Here is a 15,170-nt window from a genome sequence, read left to right on the forward strand (position 1 = left end):
AAAAAACCCCTCAAAAAAAAAAAAAAAAAAAAAAAAAGAGAACCACTATTATGGCAGCCATTGTTAGGATGGAAATGTGTCAAATTTCTTAAGCGTGCTGCATTCCTTAAAAGGTGCAAATCACTGGCCCAGCTGTTGATGGTGCAAATAGTACCATGTTCAGTTCTTGAACCAACCTAAACAAGTCAGGTGCAGATGCCCGCAACTATAATCCTAATAGGCTGAAGCAGGTAGATCAACACCCAGGAAAAGTCAGAAATACCTATCTCTGTTTCTCTTTCTCTTTTTCATAAAGAAAAAAAGAAAAAGATGCAAATCACTGATCTAAACTGGTCTCTATACATAATAAACCCACTTTTTCACTATAAAATTCTACTTTTTATATCATATAATTGTGGATTCTAACCACCCTTGCTTTAGGTATAATGCTATTCCTTTTTTGCAAGTAAGTGAAAACTGTAATGATTATTATCAGTCTTGGAACAGATATGGGCAAGTAAGTCTGCCATCTGACTAGACAAGTCCTGTTGCTCTAGCAAAATACTGGTCATCCATAATAAACCTAAGAGGTCTAAGTCCTCCTGGGCAATTAAATATCCCATATTGCTGAAGTTGTATCCATTTTTTTTTAAGGAGAGATTTTTGTTACAGGATATATGCACTCACCAAAGAGACAGAAAGTAAGAAATCACCCCTGAGAGGGATGGCCACGCCACAATCCCTTCTCTATTCTCCTCTTAGGACTTTGAGCATGCACGCATAGGCACCCAACGTAAGTTTCAAGCTGCCAGGTCCAGGAATCAAACTACGGTCAGGCATCTGGAAGTCTAGTGACATAATCATTATGCCGTCTGCTGGTCCCTCAATTATGTTTTAATTATAATTTGTGATAAGACTCTTGAAAATTATACATCATCTTTGTAAGCATTACAAAAGCAAAATACATAATCATTGAAAATATTCAACAGTACAGGGACCAGCAGGTGGCGTGGTGATTAAGGCAATGGACATTCCCACATGGCCGACCAGGGTTCAAGTCCTGGACCTGGTGGCTTGCTTTCTCACTTCCTCTCTCCCACTCTCACCCTGTCTCTCTCTGGTCAAATTAAAAAATCAATGAATAAATAAAAAATAAAATAAATAATTATTTTTTTAAAAATATTCAACAGTACAAAAGTGTATGATGGGGACCAGCAGATGGCATAATGGTTATGTTGCTGAACTCCCACGTAGTCCACTACAGTTTGAGTCCTGGACCCGGTGGCTTGAAACTCATGCCGGGCATATGTTAATTGCATGCCCAAAATCCCAAAAGAATTATGGAGAAAGGATTGTGGTGTGACAATCCCCTCTGGGGGGAGGGTAATTTTCTGCTTTCTGTCTGTCTGTCTGTCTGTCTCTCTCCAGGGAGCGCACACACCCTAAAGCAAAAATCTCTCTAAAAAAAGTATATGAAGTAATTCATTCCTTTATTACCACAAACTCCCATTTTGAAGGGGTAGCAACTAAAATAATTTGGGATGTATCCTTCTAGACCTCTTCAGAATATATATATATTTTACCCATAATTGCATATATAAATAAGATAAAGTAAGCAACGGAGAAATCTTACTAAGAATTAAGTTCTTCAACTTGCTTTTTACATAAAAGAGCCTTTAAAGTTCAAGTATGCTGGTATACTTGAATTCCTTAATTGCATATACCACAGTATTTTTCATTATTCTTTTACTAACAGGTACTTTTAGACTGCACACTTGTGTTTTTCTGCAGAAGAGTTTAGAAATGAGAATACCGGAGGACCAGCAGATGGCATAATGGCCATGTTGCTGGACTCCCATGTAGTTGACTGCAGTATGTGTCCTGGACCCGGTAGCTTCAACTCACACCAGGCACATGTGCATGCATGCCCAAGATCCCAAAAGGAGAATGGAGGAGAAGGGATTGTGGCTTGGCCATCCCCTCCTGGTGGTGGTGAGGGGTAGGGGTTGGGGGGGGAACGGGTGATTTCTTGTCTTCTGTCTCTTTGTCTCTCTGGTGAGCGCACACACCCTATAGCAAAAACCTCTTAAAAAAAAAAAAAGAAAAGAAACCAGCAGTTAGCATAATGGCTGTGTCGCTGAACTCCCATGTAACCGACCGCAGTTTGAGTCCCAGACTCGGTGGCTTAAACTCATGCTGGGCGCGTGTGCATGCATGTCCAAGATCCTAAGAGGAGAATGGAGGAGAAGGGATTGCGGCATGGCCATCCCCTGGGGAGTGATTTCTCACTTCCTGTTTCTATGTCTCTATCACGAGCGCACGTGCCCTATCGCAAAAAACTCTCTCAAAAAAAAAAAAAAAAAAGCATCCTGCAATGCTGGGGCCACATAGGAAAGTTCCAGGTTCACCTCCTGAGGTCTCCCTATGCACACTGGATGCATGCGCACACAGGCACCTGCCCCCAATCCTTGCTGGCTAAGGCTGGTGGGGATCATGGGGTGAAGACTCTGTTGGGGATGCCTTTCTCTCTCTCTCATGGAAAAGTTTAAATAAATCTTTAAAAGTAAAAGAAGAAAATATATATATTTTATATATATATATAAAAGATCTATTCATGGTACTGAGTAGATACAGGTACAGTCAGTTGGCTGCATGGACTAATGTAGTACACATTTCCATGGTTTGAGTCCCAGGCCCAAGGGTCTGAAAAACATGCCAGGATTATGTGGGTCTGCCCAAAATTCCAAGAGGAGAATGGAAAAGAAGAGACTATGGCATGGCCATCCCCATTTGTGGGTATTTTTCACTTTCCCTCTCTCTCTGTCCCTGTTTCCAAAGAGTACATACATTCTATGGGGAAAAAACATCTAAAAACAAACAAAAAACCCAAATATCTACCCTAAATTTATTTTGAGTAACATCCTTCCCCTAGCATTAGGGATAAATCAATTCAATATTACTGCTTTAGTGAACCATTCAGGATAAACCTGACCTAACCAAGTGTGAGGATGATAAAAGGAGATCTTTGCTAGGATTTCTGGAGAAAAGAACTAGTACAAGCTTGCTCTCCCTTCCTTCATACTCTTTTCCTTTCTTTTACATCCTTCTCTCTCTCCCTTTTCCTTCCTAACTCCTCTCCAAAAGATATAGCAGAGAAGATCAAAACTGTTCACCAGGATGTGGAGGTAAAAAGATAAGAAATCTGTAGGTAAAGCAATGGAAAGGGTGGTACTGAATAGAACCTGAGAAAAAGGGGAAACAGAGCCAAGAGAGAGAGCCTGGAGATATCGGATCCTCTAATCAAAATGCAGCAGCTCCCTGCACTCTTGAGGGATTCATTCCAAGATCCCAATGAATGTCTGAAACTGAGGATAGTACTAAACTTTCTACATACCACATTTTTTCCTATACATACAAATACACGATCAAGTTTATTTTATAAATTAGGTACAGGATGAGATCAGTAACAAAAAATAAGTAAACAGAACAGTTAGGGGCCAGGCAATGGCACAGCATTAATACAATGCTCTGCGAGGCTGAACCACATGAAAAGGTTCTGAGTTTGCTTCCAGAGAGTTCCTTGAACATGCCAAGCACACATGCATCCTTGATCTACCTGAAGCAGGGGGTTGGACACTATTAGGGGTGCCTCTCTCCTCTGATTTTCTGTCTCTCTCATTCATGAAAGAAAAAAATAAATGTACGTAAGTGTGTATGTCTGTGTATAGAAAACAGAACAATTACAAAATTATATCACAATAAAATTTATGTAAAAGTAGTGTTTCTTTCAAAATATTCTATTGGACTAGATTTTAGCCATCTTAGCATATGATTTTTTAAAAAAGTTTTGTCATAAGGTACACATACTAGACAGCGAGAGACAGTGAAAGGGAAAGTGAAAAATCACCTCCTAGGAGAGATGACCATGCCACAATCCCTTCTCCTTCATCCTCATCCTGGGATTCTGGGCACACACACACATGTCCAGCATGACTGTCAAGCCACTAGGTCCAGGACTTGAACCATGGCTGGCCATATGGGAGTCTAGCACCTTAACCACTCATCACCTGCTGGCTCAGCATTTTGTTTTTCCCCTTAATAAATTATCTAACTCAATCTAAGTGTGATAGACAACAAAAATAAATCTCAGAAATATCACATTTACCTGGGTCCAGCACATGGCATACTGGTTATGTTGCTGAACTCCTACATAGTCGACCACAGTTCAAGTACCAGACCCGGAGGCTTAAAACTCACACTCGGCGCATGTGTGTGCGTGACCAAAATCCCAAGAGGAAAATGGAGGAGAAGGGATTATGACATGGCCATCCCCACTGGGGTTGATTTCCCACACTCTGTCATTCTCTCTTTCTGGCACGCACATGTGCCCTATAGCAAAAATCTTTCTCAAAAAAAAGAAAAAGAAAAGGAATATCACATTTATCTAACATTTAGCTGTTAGAACATGTCATTTCTTTTCTAAGAATTGAACAGTAGTTCCAGTGGTTCAATCTGTTAGCCTAAAGTATTGTAAGAATTGGAAAAAAAAAAAATAACTTTAACTTACCTCAGTTGTTTCGCATAGTTCTGTTCAATTTCTATCCTCTCTTTAACAAATTTGGCATATCTTTCCAAGAAGTCAATTCCCCATTGTGTATGTTTGTCTAAGCTGTCGAACTGATCCTAGAAAAGAAAGGTAAAAACACACTGAAAGTCTAAAATTTTATCCACAAATATTTTACCCAGTTTCTGATATTTATACAAAAAAGCAGTGAGGTATTCTATAGAAAGACAGACATAGGCACTTCTGCTGGTCTCCACCCACCTGGCTCTTAAGACCTAGAAATAGGTTACTAAGCATAAATCATGTTACTTTATGCCTGAATGCCTTCACACATGGTTCCCCCTGGTTGCAACATCCTTCTCTAGTCCAACCTTCTTGAAATGAACTCTTACCTCCCTTTGAGTTTCAGCTCAGGCATTATGTCCTCCAGAAAATGGTCTTAACTCTCAGACTATAAATAGTCTCTCTCTAGGTCCTCAAGTTTCCCTAAAATTACCATCTTATTCACTTGCCATGTTTTTGTTTGTTTGGTTTTTGGTTTTTGGTTTTTTCTGCTACAGGGCGCCTGAGTTCACCAGAAAGACAGAGAGAGACAGAGAGATAGAAAGCGAGAAATCATCCCCCAGGGGGGATGGCCACACAGCAATCCCTTCTCCTCCATTCTCCTCTCGGGATCTTGAGCACACACACACACACACGCCTGATGTGAGTTTAAGCCACTGGGTCCAGGACTTGAACCACGGTAGACTACATGGGAGACCAGCGACATAGCCATTACACTAACTGCTGATCCCGCCATGTATTATTCAACTGGGAACTACCCAGGCCTGAAAGCACCAAGCCTGGCATCACAGCAGGCACTGAATAAGGAACTGTTTAGCTGAATAAAGTCAAATGTATCTGAGTTTGATCTGCCATTGACTAGATGTTTGGAAAGTTATCAAGGCTCTTTGAACTTCTTCCCATCTTAAAATGGAAGTAAACATGACACATTATAACAGTGTCATTGTCCTGTAAAGCTCTTTCAGTCCTCAAATATATTATTCTCTTCGACCTGTTCTCAGGAAAACCATCATTTTCCTTCAAGAATAATCTCCAGGGCTGGTGCTGAAGGCTAGTGGTTAAGAGAGTCAGATCCCACATGGCCAAGTGCAATTCGAATCCTTACCCTGATAGCTGAAAACACACCACGTAGTTGTGCATGCATGTCCAAAATCTCAACAGGATACAGAAGGGATTGTGGCATGACCACAGCCCACTGGGGAATGCTTTCTCGCTCTCTAGGTCTGTTTACCCTCTAGAAAGCACACATGCCCTAGGAAATGGGGTGGGGGCAGTTGGAGAGGGAAGGGAGGGGAGAATGGAGAGAGGAAAGAAATCCTAATCAATTGCAAAAATGACCTCATAGAAATAAAGGGGAAGAATGACTACTAGAGGCTGGGAAGCTGGGGGAGGGGAGGCAGGGAGAAGACAGTCATGTTATTTAATGGACATAAAAATTATAGATAAAAGGAAGAATTTCCAGTGCTGTAAAATATAGGAGGGTGAATACAGTTAACAGTAATGTACTGTATGTCATATGACTGCTCATCTACATTCTTTATCATATTTACAAGGCTTCGTAGGATACAGATCCCCATCTGACCTGAAACATTTCAGGTGCACACATGCCCAGTTGTCTACTGGAGGGCTGGGGGAAGCCTTGGGTAGAGCTGGAGGCATGAGGAGACCCTGTAGGGTGTGCCGATCACTTCTTCCTTTCCTTCTCCCCTTTTCTCCCCCCCAATAAAATAAACTTAAAAAGGAGAAAAAAAATTCTAAAAGCAGAAGCAACGGGATAAAGAAAATGTAGTTTATACACAGAACAGACCTTAAAAAGGAGATAAATTCTGACACACGCTACAAAACATGGACATCCTTGAGGACATTACGCTAAGTGAAATAAACCAGTCACAAAAGGACAAATATTGTATGGTTCTACTTACATATAGTACCAACATCAGTAAAAATCAGAGAGTAGTAGAATGGCAGTTGTGGAGGGTGTGAAGTTATTATTTAAGGGGTGTAGTATTTCAGTTTTGCAAGATGAAGATTTCTGGAGATGGATGTTGGTGATAGAAAACAATATGAATATTCTTAATAGCACTGAACTAACTGTACACTTAAAAATGGCTAAGATAGGGACTAGCAGTTGGCGTAAAGGCTATGTCGCTGGACTCCCACGTAGTAGACCACAGTTCAAGTCCCAGAACTGGTGGCTTAAACTCACGCCGGGTGCTTGTGCGTGTGCATGCCCAAAATCCTGAGAGAACGGAGGATAAGGGATTGCGGCATGGCCAATCATTGGGGAGTGATTTCTCACCTCCTGTTTCTCTTTCTCTTTCTCTCTCTCTCTCTCTCTCTCTCTCTCTCTCTCTCTCTCTCTCTCTCTCTCTCTCTCTCTCTCTCTCTCTCTCTCTCTCTCTCCAGTGAGTGCACACGCCCTATAGCAAAAATCTCTCAAAAAATAAAGAAATAAAATTTTTTACAATAAAAAAATGGCTAAGATGGTAAATTTTGTATTACGTATATCTTACTACATCCAAAAAGATTACTTCCCCTGCCACCTCCTCTAAAAATCCCGTGCTTCACCAGTCATTCACTTCTCCCCTACAACCACTCATCTTTTTACTGTGTGACTTTTCATCATCCCTAAAGAAACCCAGTAGGTACCCATTAGGAGTCACTCCTTATTTTCCCTCTCCCCCAACAATAGGAAACCACTAATCTGTCTCTCTACAGATTTGCCTATCCTGGTAAATTTCATATAAATGGAATCCAATATATTGTCACTGATGACTGGCACATCTCAATGAGTATAATGAAGGAAATATAACGGTTGCAGAAACTGAGGGAAGAGGATGACAAGTTATTGTTTAATGGGGGATAAGAAGTTATTGTTTAATGGGTACAGAGTTTCAGTTTGAAAATAGGAAAAAGTTCCAAACGATGCTGGCAATGACTGTGCAACAATATGAACATACTTAATGCCACTGAACTGTACTTAAAATGGCAAAAACGAGAAATTTTGTTACCCACATTTACCACAATTTTTAAAAAGATGCTTCTAAATATGTATCAATAAATTCCATAAAATTTAGTATAGTTCTTGCTGGTTATCACATGACCTTTAACATCACTTAAAAAATCACAAACATCACAGTTTGGATTCTTACTTTTTAAATTATGGCTAAATATGATGGCTTCACATTATCTGATATTACAAGGCACAAAATACACTCAGGGCTTGCAAGCTTCATTACTAACAGTAGCAGATCAATGCCTATATTTCATATAATCATCTCAATAATTTCTAGGGAGAGGCCACCTCTAGTCTACATGATTACAGGAGGGGATTTTTTTCTTTTGCTTTTGCTGTATAGTGCATATATGCTTATCAGAGAGAAAAAGTAAGAAAACACTGCCCCCCATGGGGAGGTAGGGAGGGAGGATAACCACGCCAAAATCCCTTCTCCATTCTCCTCACAGGATTTTTTGGGCATGCATGCAGATGTGTCTGCCATATTTTTCAAGCCACTGGGTTCAGGACTCAAACCAATACAGTTGGCCATGTGGAATCCAGCTGTTTCAACTACCATGCCACCTTGGCTAGCCCAACAAGGGGATTTTTTTTAAGTTTGTGGAAAAATCTAATGTGAATATAAACTTACTTTGGTGCCAAAAAATTTTAAAATCTGGGGATTTTAGTTAGCATAATGGCTATGTCGCTGAACTCCCATGTAGCGGACTGCGGTTGGAGTCCCAGACCGGGTGGCTTAAACTCATGCCATGCACATGTGCGTGCGTGCCCAAGATCCCGAGAGGAGAAGGGACTGCAGAGTGACCATCCCCTCTGGGGGGTGATTTCTCACTTCCTGTCTCTCTCCATCTTTCTGGCGAGCGCGCGTGCCATATCGCAAAAAAAACCTCTCTAAAAAAGAAAAAAAAAATTTTTAAATCTAGGTCAGCAGGTGGCATGGAAGTTAAGGCACTGGATCCCAACATGTCCATTTTCATGGTTCCAGTACTGGATCCACAGCTTGAGAATCACACCAGGCATGTGTGTGTGCATGCCCCAAATCCCAAGAGGACAGTGAAGAAGTGGAGTGGCCATCCACCCTGTTGGGGAGAGGATAAGGATTTCTCACTTCCCCTCTCTCTTTCTCTCTCTCTCTATAGCAACAATAAAAATCAAAATAAAAAAACTTGAAATCCATGCAGATTTTTCATAATACACATTTTCCATGAACTTCTGAAGCCTTCCCCCCACCATCACCATTGCTGTTATATTTCTTTTCTTTGTTAATAAGTCTTGCATTTTTTCCTCAGATTAAGATGAGAAGCATCAGCCTGGCCATTTTTTATCATTTGCCTCTGCTTACATTACAATGTTTATATTTAATCCACATATTCCTTCCTTCCTTTCTTTCTTCAATGAGAGGGAGGAGAGAGAATAAGAAGGCACCCAAAACAGGGTCTTTCCACTGTGATCTGTCCCGCAGTCAGCTTCAGATCATGGGCACACACATATGCCTGGCATACACAAGGCCTCCAGGTGTGACCCTTAAACCTTCCAGCATAGGTAAGTCTCTTATGGCATTGCTTTACCATTATACGACTACCTGTCCCTAATCCATAGTTTCTTTTCGTTTTTGCTATACAGCATGTGTGCTTGTGGTGATGGAGGGGGATAACCTCCCAAGTAGGATGGCCATATCACAATCCCTTTTCTTCCATTCTCCTCTCGGGATTTTGGACACACATGTACACACACCCAGAGTGCTTTTCAAGTAGCCAGGTCTAGAACTCGAACTGTGGAGTGGGCCATGTGGGATCCAGCCACCTTAACCTCCACGGCACCTGCTGACCTGATCCATGGTTTCTTTATAGAAAACTATTTAAGTCCAAGACAATATACTAGGGTCACTTCATATTTTAATTACCAGTTAAGTGTCACACTTTTTTCTTTTCCTTTTTTTTTCTTCTTTTTTAGATAACATATATTAAGTTCTAATATCTCTGATCTTTGCTCCTTGTCTCACTGGATCTAGTGTGCTCTTCTTTGAAGACCCTGCTTCAAATAATGTTCTACCCTTTATCTAATCTATATCAAGTCATTCCTAACCTACTGATAAAGTCTTTTTGCTGCTATTGTTCTCTCTCCCATCTCTAGTACCCATACAGAATTCCAGTTTTCTATTTATCACCTCCCAAATTAAATTAAGAATACATTCCTCCAAATTTACATACAGTCCTACATCTATTTCCAGCTCTTTCAGGATTCACAAAGAAAAATCAAATCTGCTAAAGGATTTGATAATATTATGCAGTGGTTAGGGGAGCTAGATCCCACATGACCAACCAGGAAGTTCAAATCCTAACTCCAGAGACTTGAAAAACATGCTGGTCCATGTGTGTGCACCCAAAGTCCTGACAAAATGGAGATCTGGAAGACCATCACCATGCTCTATAGGGGCTGGAGGGAGAGGATGTGTTCTCTCTCACTCACTCTCTCTCTCTCTGGCAAACACATACGTTCTCTAGCAAATAAACAAATTTAATGTGATTCCTGATTTCTCTAGTATTCAAAATCTTTCATGCTGTAATTCCACTGGATTACACTAGGATTCTAACTACGTTTTTATTCTCCAAATGGCATTTTTAGAGTTTGTTACAATAATAAATACACTAAAGCTCATTGTTATAATACCAAGTACACAAAAGCTCATTTAATCAGAATATTGAGAAAGTATGGTTAGAGTTCATTTTTCAGTTACTGAAAATGAAGTTACAAGCTATAAAATCTATCTGGATATAACTTTATATAATTTTTAAAATTTTTAAATTGACAATAAAAATTATATATAAATGCTGCTTGACTTATGAGGAGGTACGTCCCAATAAACCCATTACAAGTTGAAACTGTAAGTTAAAATGCATTTAATACCCACGATAATTGTAGAGTCAAAAAATCACTAAGTGATAAGTCAGGGAATTATGCATATGAAAACAATTCTTAATTGTTAATGTTGATTTAAAACATTCTTTAACAACAGCACTGTACAGGTAGAAAACTTAAGAAAAGCCCAATAATTGTGTTAAATAGATATGACTAAAGTTTTATTGTACTTTTTAAATAAATTGATCCTAAATAAAAGCCAACTTCAAAGATACCATCATCAGCTTTAAAAGACAGCAAAAAGTAAAATATAGAAGTAGGCTATAAGTGAAACAAAGTCTCTGCTTTGTAATTTCTGTTGGAGAAAAATTTGATTGGGTTGAGTAGAAATACCTTTAAAAGACAAAAATTATGAAATAGGAAATTTTAAGTATTATCAAACAGCCATATTGTAAAAGTTTTCTTTATACCTCAAACAGTAAATTCATAAACTACAAGTAAGAATTTATGTCAAAATAGATTTAATGCTGGAAACCAGCAGTTAGCGTAATGGCTATGTCGTTGGACTCCCATGTAGTTGACCGCCGTTCGAGTCCCGGACCCAGTGGCTTAAAACTCACGCCGGGCACATGTGCGTGCGTGCCCAAGATCCCGAGAGGAGAATGGAGGAGAAGGGATTGTGGCGTGACCATCGCCCCTGGGGGGTGATTTCTCGCTTTCTGTCTCTATGTCTCTCTCTCTGTCTGTCTGTCTGGCGAGAGCACGCACCCTATAGTGAAAACCTCACCCAAAAAAAAAAAAAAGGAAAGAAAAAAATAGATTTAATGCTAATACTTAAAATGCAAAAGAAGCACTCTTTAGTTTTAAGATAAATTTTACATAGTCCATTAAAAAACACATCTGGGTTTTCAACTACAAATATTATTTGCAATATATTGAGAAACGGTACCAATATCACAATCCTAAACATTCAAAGCTGATCTAAATTTTAAAAGGGAGCCAAGAAGTTGATTTAGCAACATTAACATAAATAATAAGAAACAAAGTAAACATAAAAGATTTACACTTGAGAAGTTAAAATAATCAGTTTACAAATGCTTACTTTAAATTTTACTTGAGTTACCTTTAAACAGAACCCAACATAAAAACTATAATCTTGAAGATGTAAAATACGGCAGTTATTAAGCTGGTCTAGTTACTTTGGATCTGATCAAAGAACAAATTTTATTTTACATTGTTATATACCAGTTTCCAAATGATCAAATAGTTTTATTTTTCACAAAAAATTATTTATGGGAGTCAAAGACAAAAAAAGGTTAAAACCAGAAAAGATAACAAAATGCTTAGCACATAAAAGGTACTTAATTACTGGGATCAGCAGTTAGCGTAATGGCTATGTCGCTGGACTCCCATGTAGTTGACCGCCGTTCGAGTCCCGGACCCAGTGGCTTAAAACTCACGGTGGGCGCGTGTGTGTACATGCCCAAGATTCCAAGAGGTGAACAGAGGAGAAGGGATTGCGGCGTGGCCATCCCCTCTGGGGGTGATTTCTCACTTTCTGTCTCTCTGTCTCTCTCTGTCTATCTGGCGAGTGCACGCGCCCTATAGCAAAAACCTCTCCAAAAATAAAATAAGGCACTTAATTACTGTCTGAATAATAATCCTACTTGTATAATAACTTGGAATTTACAAAGTGTTTTCACATATATTACCAGATGTCACCTATAAAGTTTTATTAATAGGTCATTTTACAAATGTGGAAACCAAGTTTCTGAAATAAAGAAATTCAGCCGTTTTGACCAAATCTCATTTTTTCCCTACTACAATACACCATTATTTGGTAAGACTAGCAACTAATGTTGGTTAGTAAATTTTGGTTCCAGGTGCCTGGATTTATAAACAAAAATTGACACTCAGAACATTTAAGCAGCAACCAGGCAATGGCACAAATGTGGACCCACTTGGGAGTGTTCTGAGTTTGCATCCCCAGGCCTTCCTGTTCATGCCTAACACAGATTCCAGCATGGAGATTCTGTTGGGGGTTCTTGTCTAGATCTCTATCATGGAGAAAATAAATGAATAATGCCCATAGATGCCTAGTAGCCAAAATGGGATGTGGCTAAATTATCTCTTCAAGTCATTGTCAGTTATATTTGTATAGCCAAAATGAGTAGCTGCTATGAATAATTACTATTAAATGAGCCAAGGCTTAGTGAAGCTAGACAGCAATGTTCTGTGATGCCTGACCCCAGGGCTAGGTGCTAGGTTCGCATCCTGAGGTCTCCCTACACAGGGGTAGGGAGGTGGAATGCCCTTGATCCAGGCTGATGAAGACTAAAAGTGTGGTACCATCAGGTGGTGTAATAGGTTACATCGCTGAAATCCCATGTATCAAACGTGGTTCAAGTCTGGGACCTGGTGGCTTAAAACGCACACCAAGCACATGCATGGGCACGTGCCCAAATCCGAGAGGAGAATGGAGGAAAAGGGATTACCACATGGCCATCCCCTTGAGGGGTGATCTCTCACTTTCTGTCTCTCTGTCTCTGTGTCTCTGGCAAACGCACGCACCCTATAGCGAAAATCTCTCTTGAAAAAAAAAAGACTAGAAGTGGATCACAGCATGAAGACCATATTGGGAGTGCCTGTCTCTGTTTCTGTCACTCTCTCATTCATAAGTATAAGGAAGAAAGAAACTTTAAAAAAATAAATGCAGTCTTTCACCAAGAGAAAAATATAAGACTGAAAAATTTTACTGGTTACCAGGGAGCTTGGATAAAAGGAACAAAGTCTCAAAGTTAGAAACTGCCCAATTCAAAGACACAGTTTAATGCTTAAACTCTGTTTATGACATCCCTGATAAGTTATTCAGTGTTTCTTTAGTGGTCATATCATTAGTGATCAAAATGTCAGAAAAAAATTAGAGAAGATGACTGGGAAACCAATAAGCTTAACTATCATAATATAAAGTAGAAAGCCCCAAAATTAAAATATAGGAATCATAGTCATGAAGTTGTAGCTCTTCAAAGGTAATACCAGTCAGACTGGTATTACCATCTTCCTATTCCTCAACAACAAATACTCCAGGGTTTGTGGCATGAAAAAGGTCAAGGAAAGAATCAAGACAAACTAAAGAAGCAAAAATAAGCATGATTAAAGTGGAATATTAAGTCATCAAAGAGGCAACTTATCATCACTTCCCTATTCCACCTTCACTGCTTTTATTCTGATTTATTTCAGATTACTCACGAGTCCTTTATCCTGATTTACTTCAGATTACTGACTCCAATTTCTTCATTTCCTTGTCTTAATTATCCTCTCACTTCCTTTTACAAATTATTAATTCCTACCACAGCTTCTGTATGTCCTAATTTAAATCTATCAGCTAATATTTAAACTCAAGAAAGTTGTTATTTTTTTGCTTTATTCAGGCATTCCTCTTTAATTTTGTTAAATGTTTAGGGGTTTCTGTTGTTGTTCTTGTTATTTACCTGGGAATACAGGGCAAATATTCTAAATTAAAGTTGGCATTAGCACCAACTTAAATGTTCCATGCTATGAGGCACAGCTCAAACAAATTTTGTGTTGTCCAGAAGTTCTAACTACATAGTAATGTGTGGTAACAAACACTACATTTGTGTCTGCAGGTGGCATAATGGTTAAGGCACTTCACTCCTACATGGCCACCTATGGTTCAATTCCTACACCCAGCAGCTTGAAAATTACATGTGTGCCTAGAATCCCAAGAGAAGAATGGAGAAGGGATTACGGTGTGGCCATTCCCCCGGAGGGTGATTTCTCACTTACCTTATGTCTCAACCAGTCAACACACACATCCTATGGCAAAAACCATAAATAAATAAATAAATATTACATGTATTCAGTCTTCTTATTATGATCTACACATCTTTGCTGTAATTTAAAATAGCTATTTATTACAAAATGTTTTGGTTTTTTATTTTTGATATCACTATTTAACTGTATTCACTTTTTTAATTACTTGGACACAGCCTTGCATCCAAATTATGTCCCAATAGAGTACTCTTGCTAAAGCACTAAGGGTCACCACCCTTTAAAAGACTTTCTTCTCTAAAAAGTAGAATAATGACTTTGCTGTCCTACTCTTGGCTTACTCTATAGCTCTGATTTCCTGCCAAAGTTTCTCCAACATTTCGGAATAACAAACTACTACTAAAACCATTTTTAAAGACCTACACAATTGATTTTTCTCCTTCTATATGAATTGCAAAAACTCTGTCTCATGGAGCTAAGAAATCATTTTACAATTCAGGATCAACAACATTTTACAATTCAGCATCAACTCCCAAAGTTAACCGAGGAATATTATAACAATTTTTAAACTCAACTAAATTATCTTGCCTTTTTTATACACACAGTGGGGAATTTTAATTCAAAGAGCCTTGAGCAGACAGAAGAGATTATTGCACAAGATATAACCTGCTTATAGCAATAAGAAGAAAAAATATGAGTAAGAGGAAAAAAGATCAGGTTCCCTGTTTTTTAAGAAAGCCTTATTTTTAAGAAAGAGATTTATTTTCTCATAGAGGTATTTTATTTTTTAAAAGATAAATGCAAGCCAGACGGTGATGCAGGGGTAAAAACACAATGCTCTGTGAAGCAATCCTGCATGGGAAGGTTCCTAGTTCAAGTCCAAAGATCTCCCTGAAT

The 15,170-nt window shown here is 39.0% G+C and overlaps 1 protein-coding gene across 1 annotated transcript in view; it reads right to left on the reverse strand.

Annotated features, from left to right (window-relative positions):
- The window catches only part of FNBP1L (formin binding protein 1 like), a 63,336-nt gene extending 53,877 nt beyond the window's left edge, over window positions 1-9,459 (reverse strand). The window contains exons 1-2 of the mRNA XM_027770625.1: window positions 9,451-9,459; window positions 4,547-4,662 (exon numbers count right to left, since the gene is read on the reverse strand). Coding sequence (XP_027626426.1) covers window positions 4,547-4,662; window positions 9,451-9,459 — 125 coding nt within the window. The remainder of the gene's footprint in view (window positions 1-4,546; window positions 4,663-9,450) is intronic.
- Between the last annotated feature and the right edge of the window lie 5,711 nt (window positions 9,460-15,170).

This window comes from Tupaia chinensis, unplaced genomic scaffold (genome assembly GCF_000334495.1).
Source record: "Tupaia chinensis unplaced genomic scaffold, TupChi_1.0 Scaffold000023_1, whole genome shotgun sequence".
NCBI classification, from domain to species: domain Eukaryota; kingdom Metazoa; phylum Chordata; class Mammalia; order Scandentia; family Tupaiidae; genus Tupaia; species Tupaia belangeri.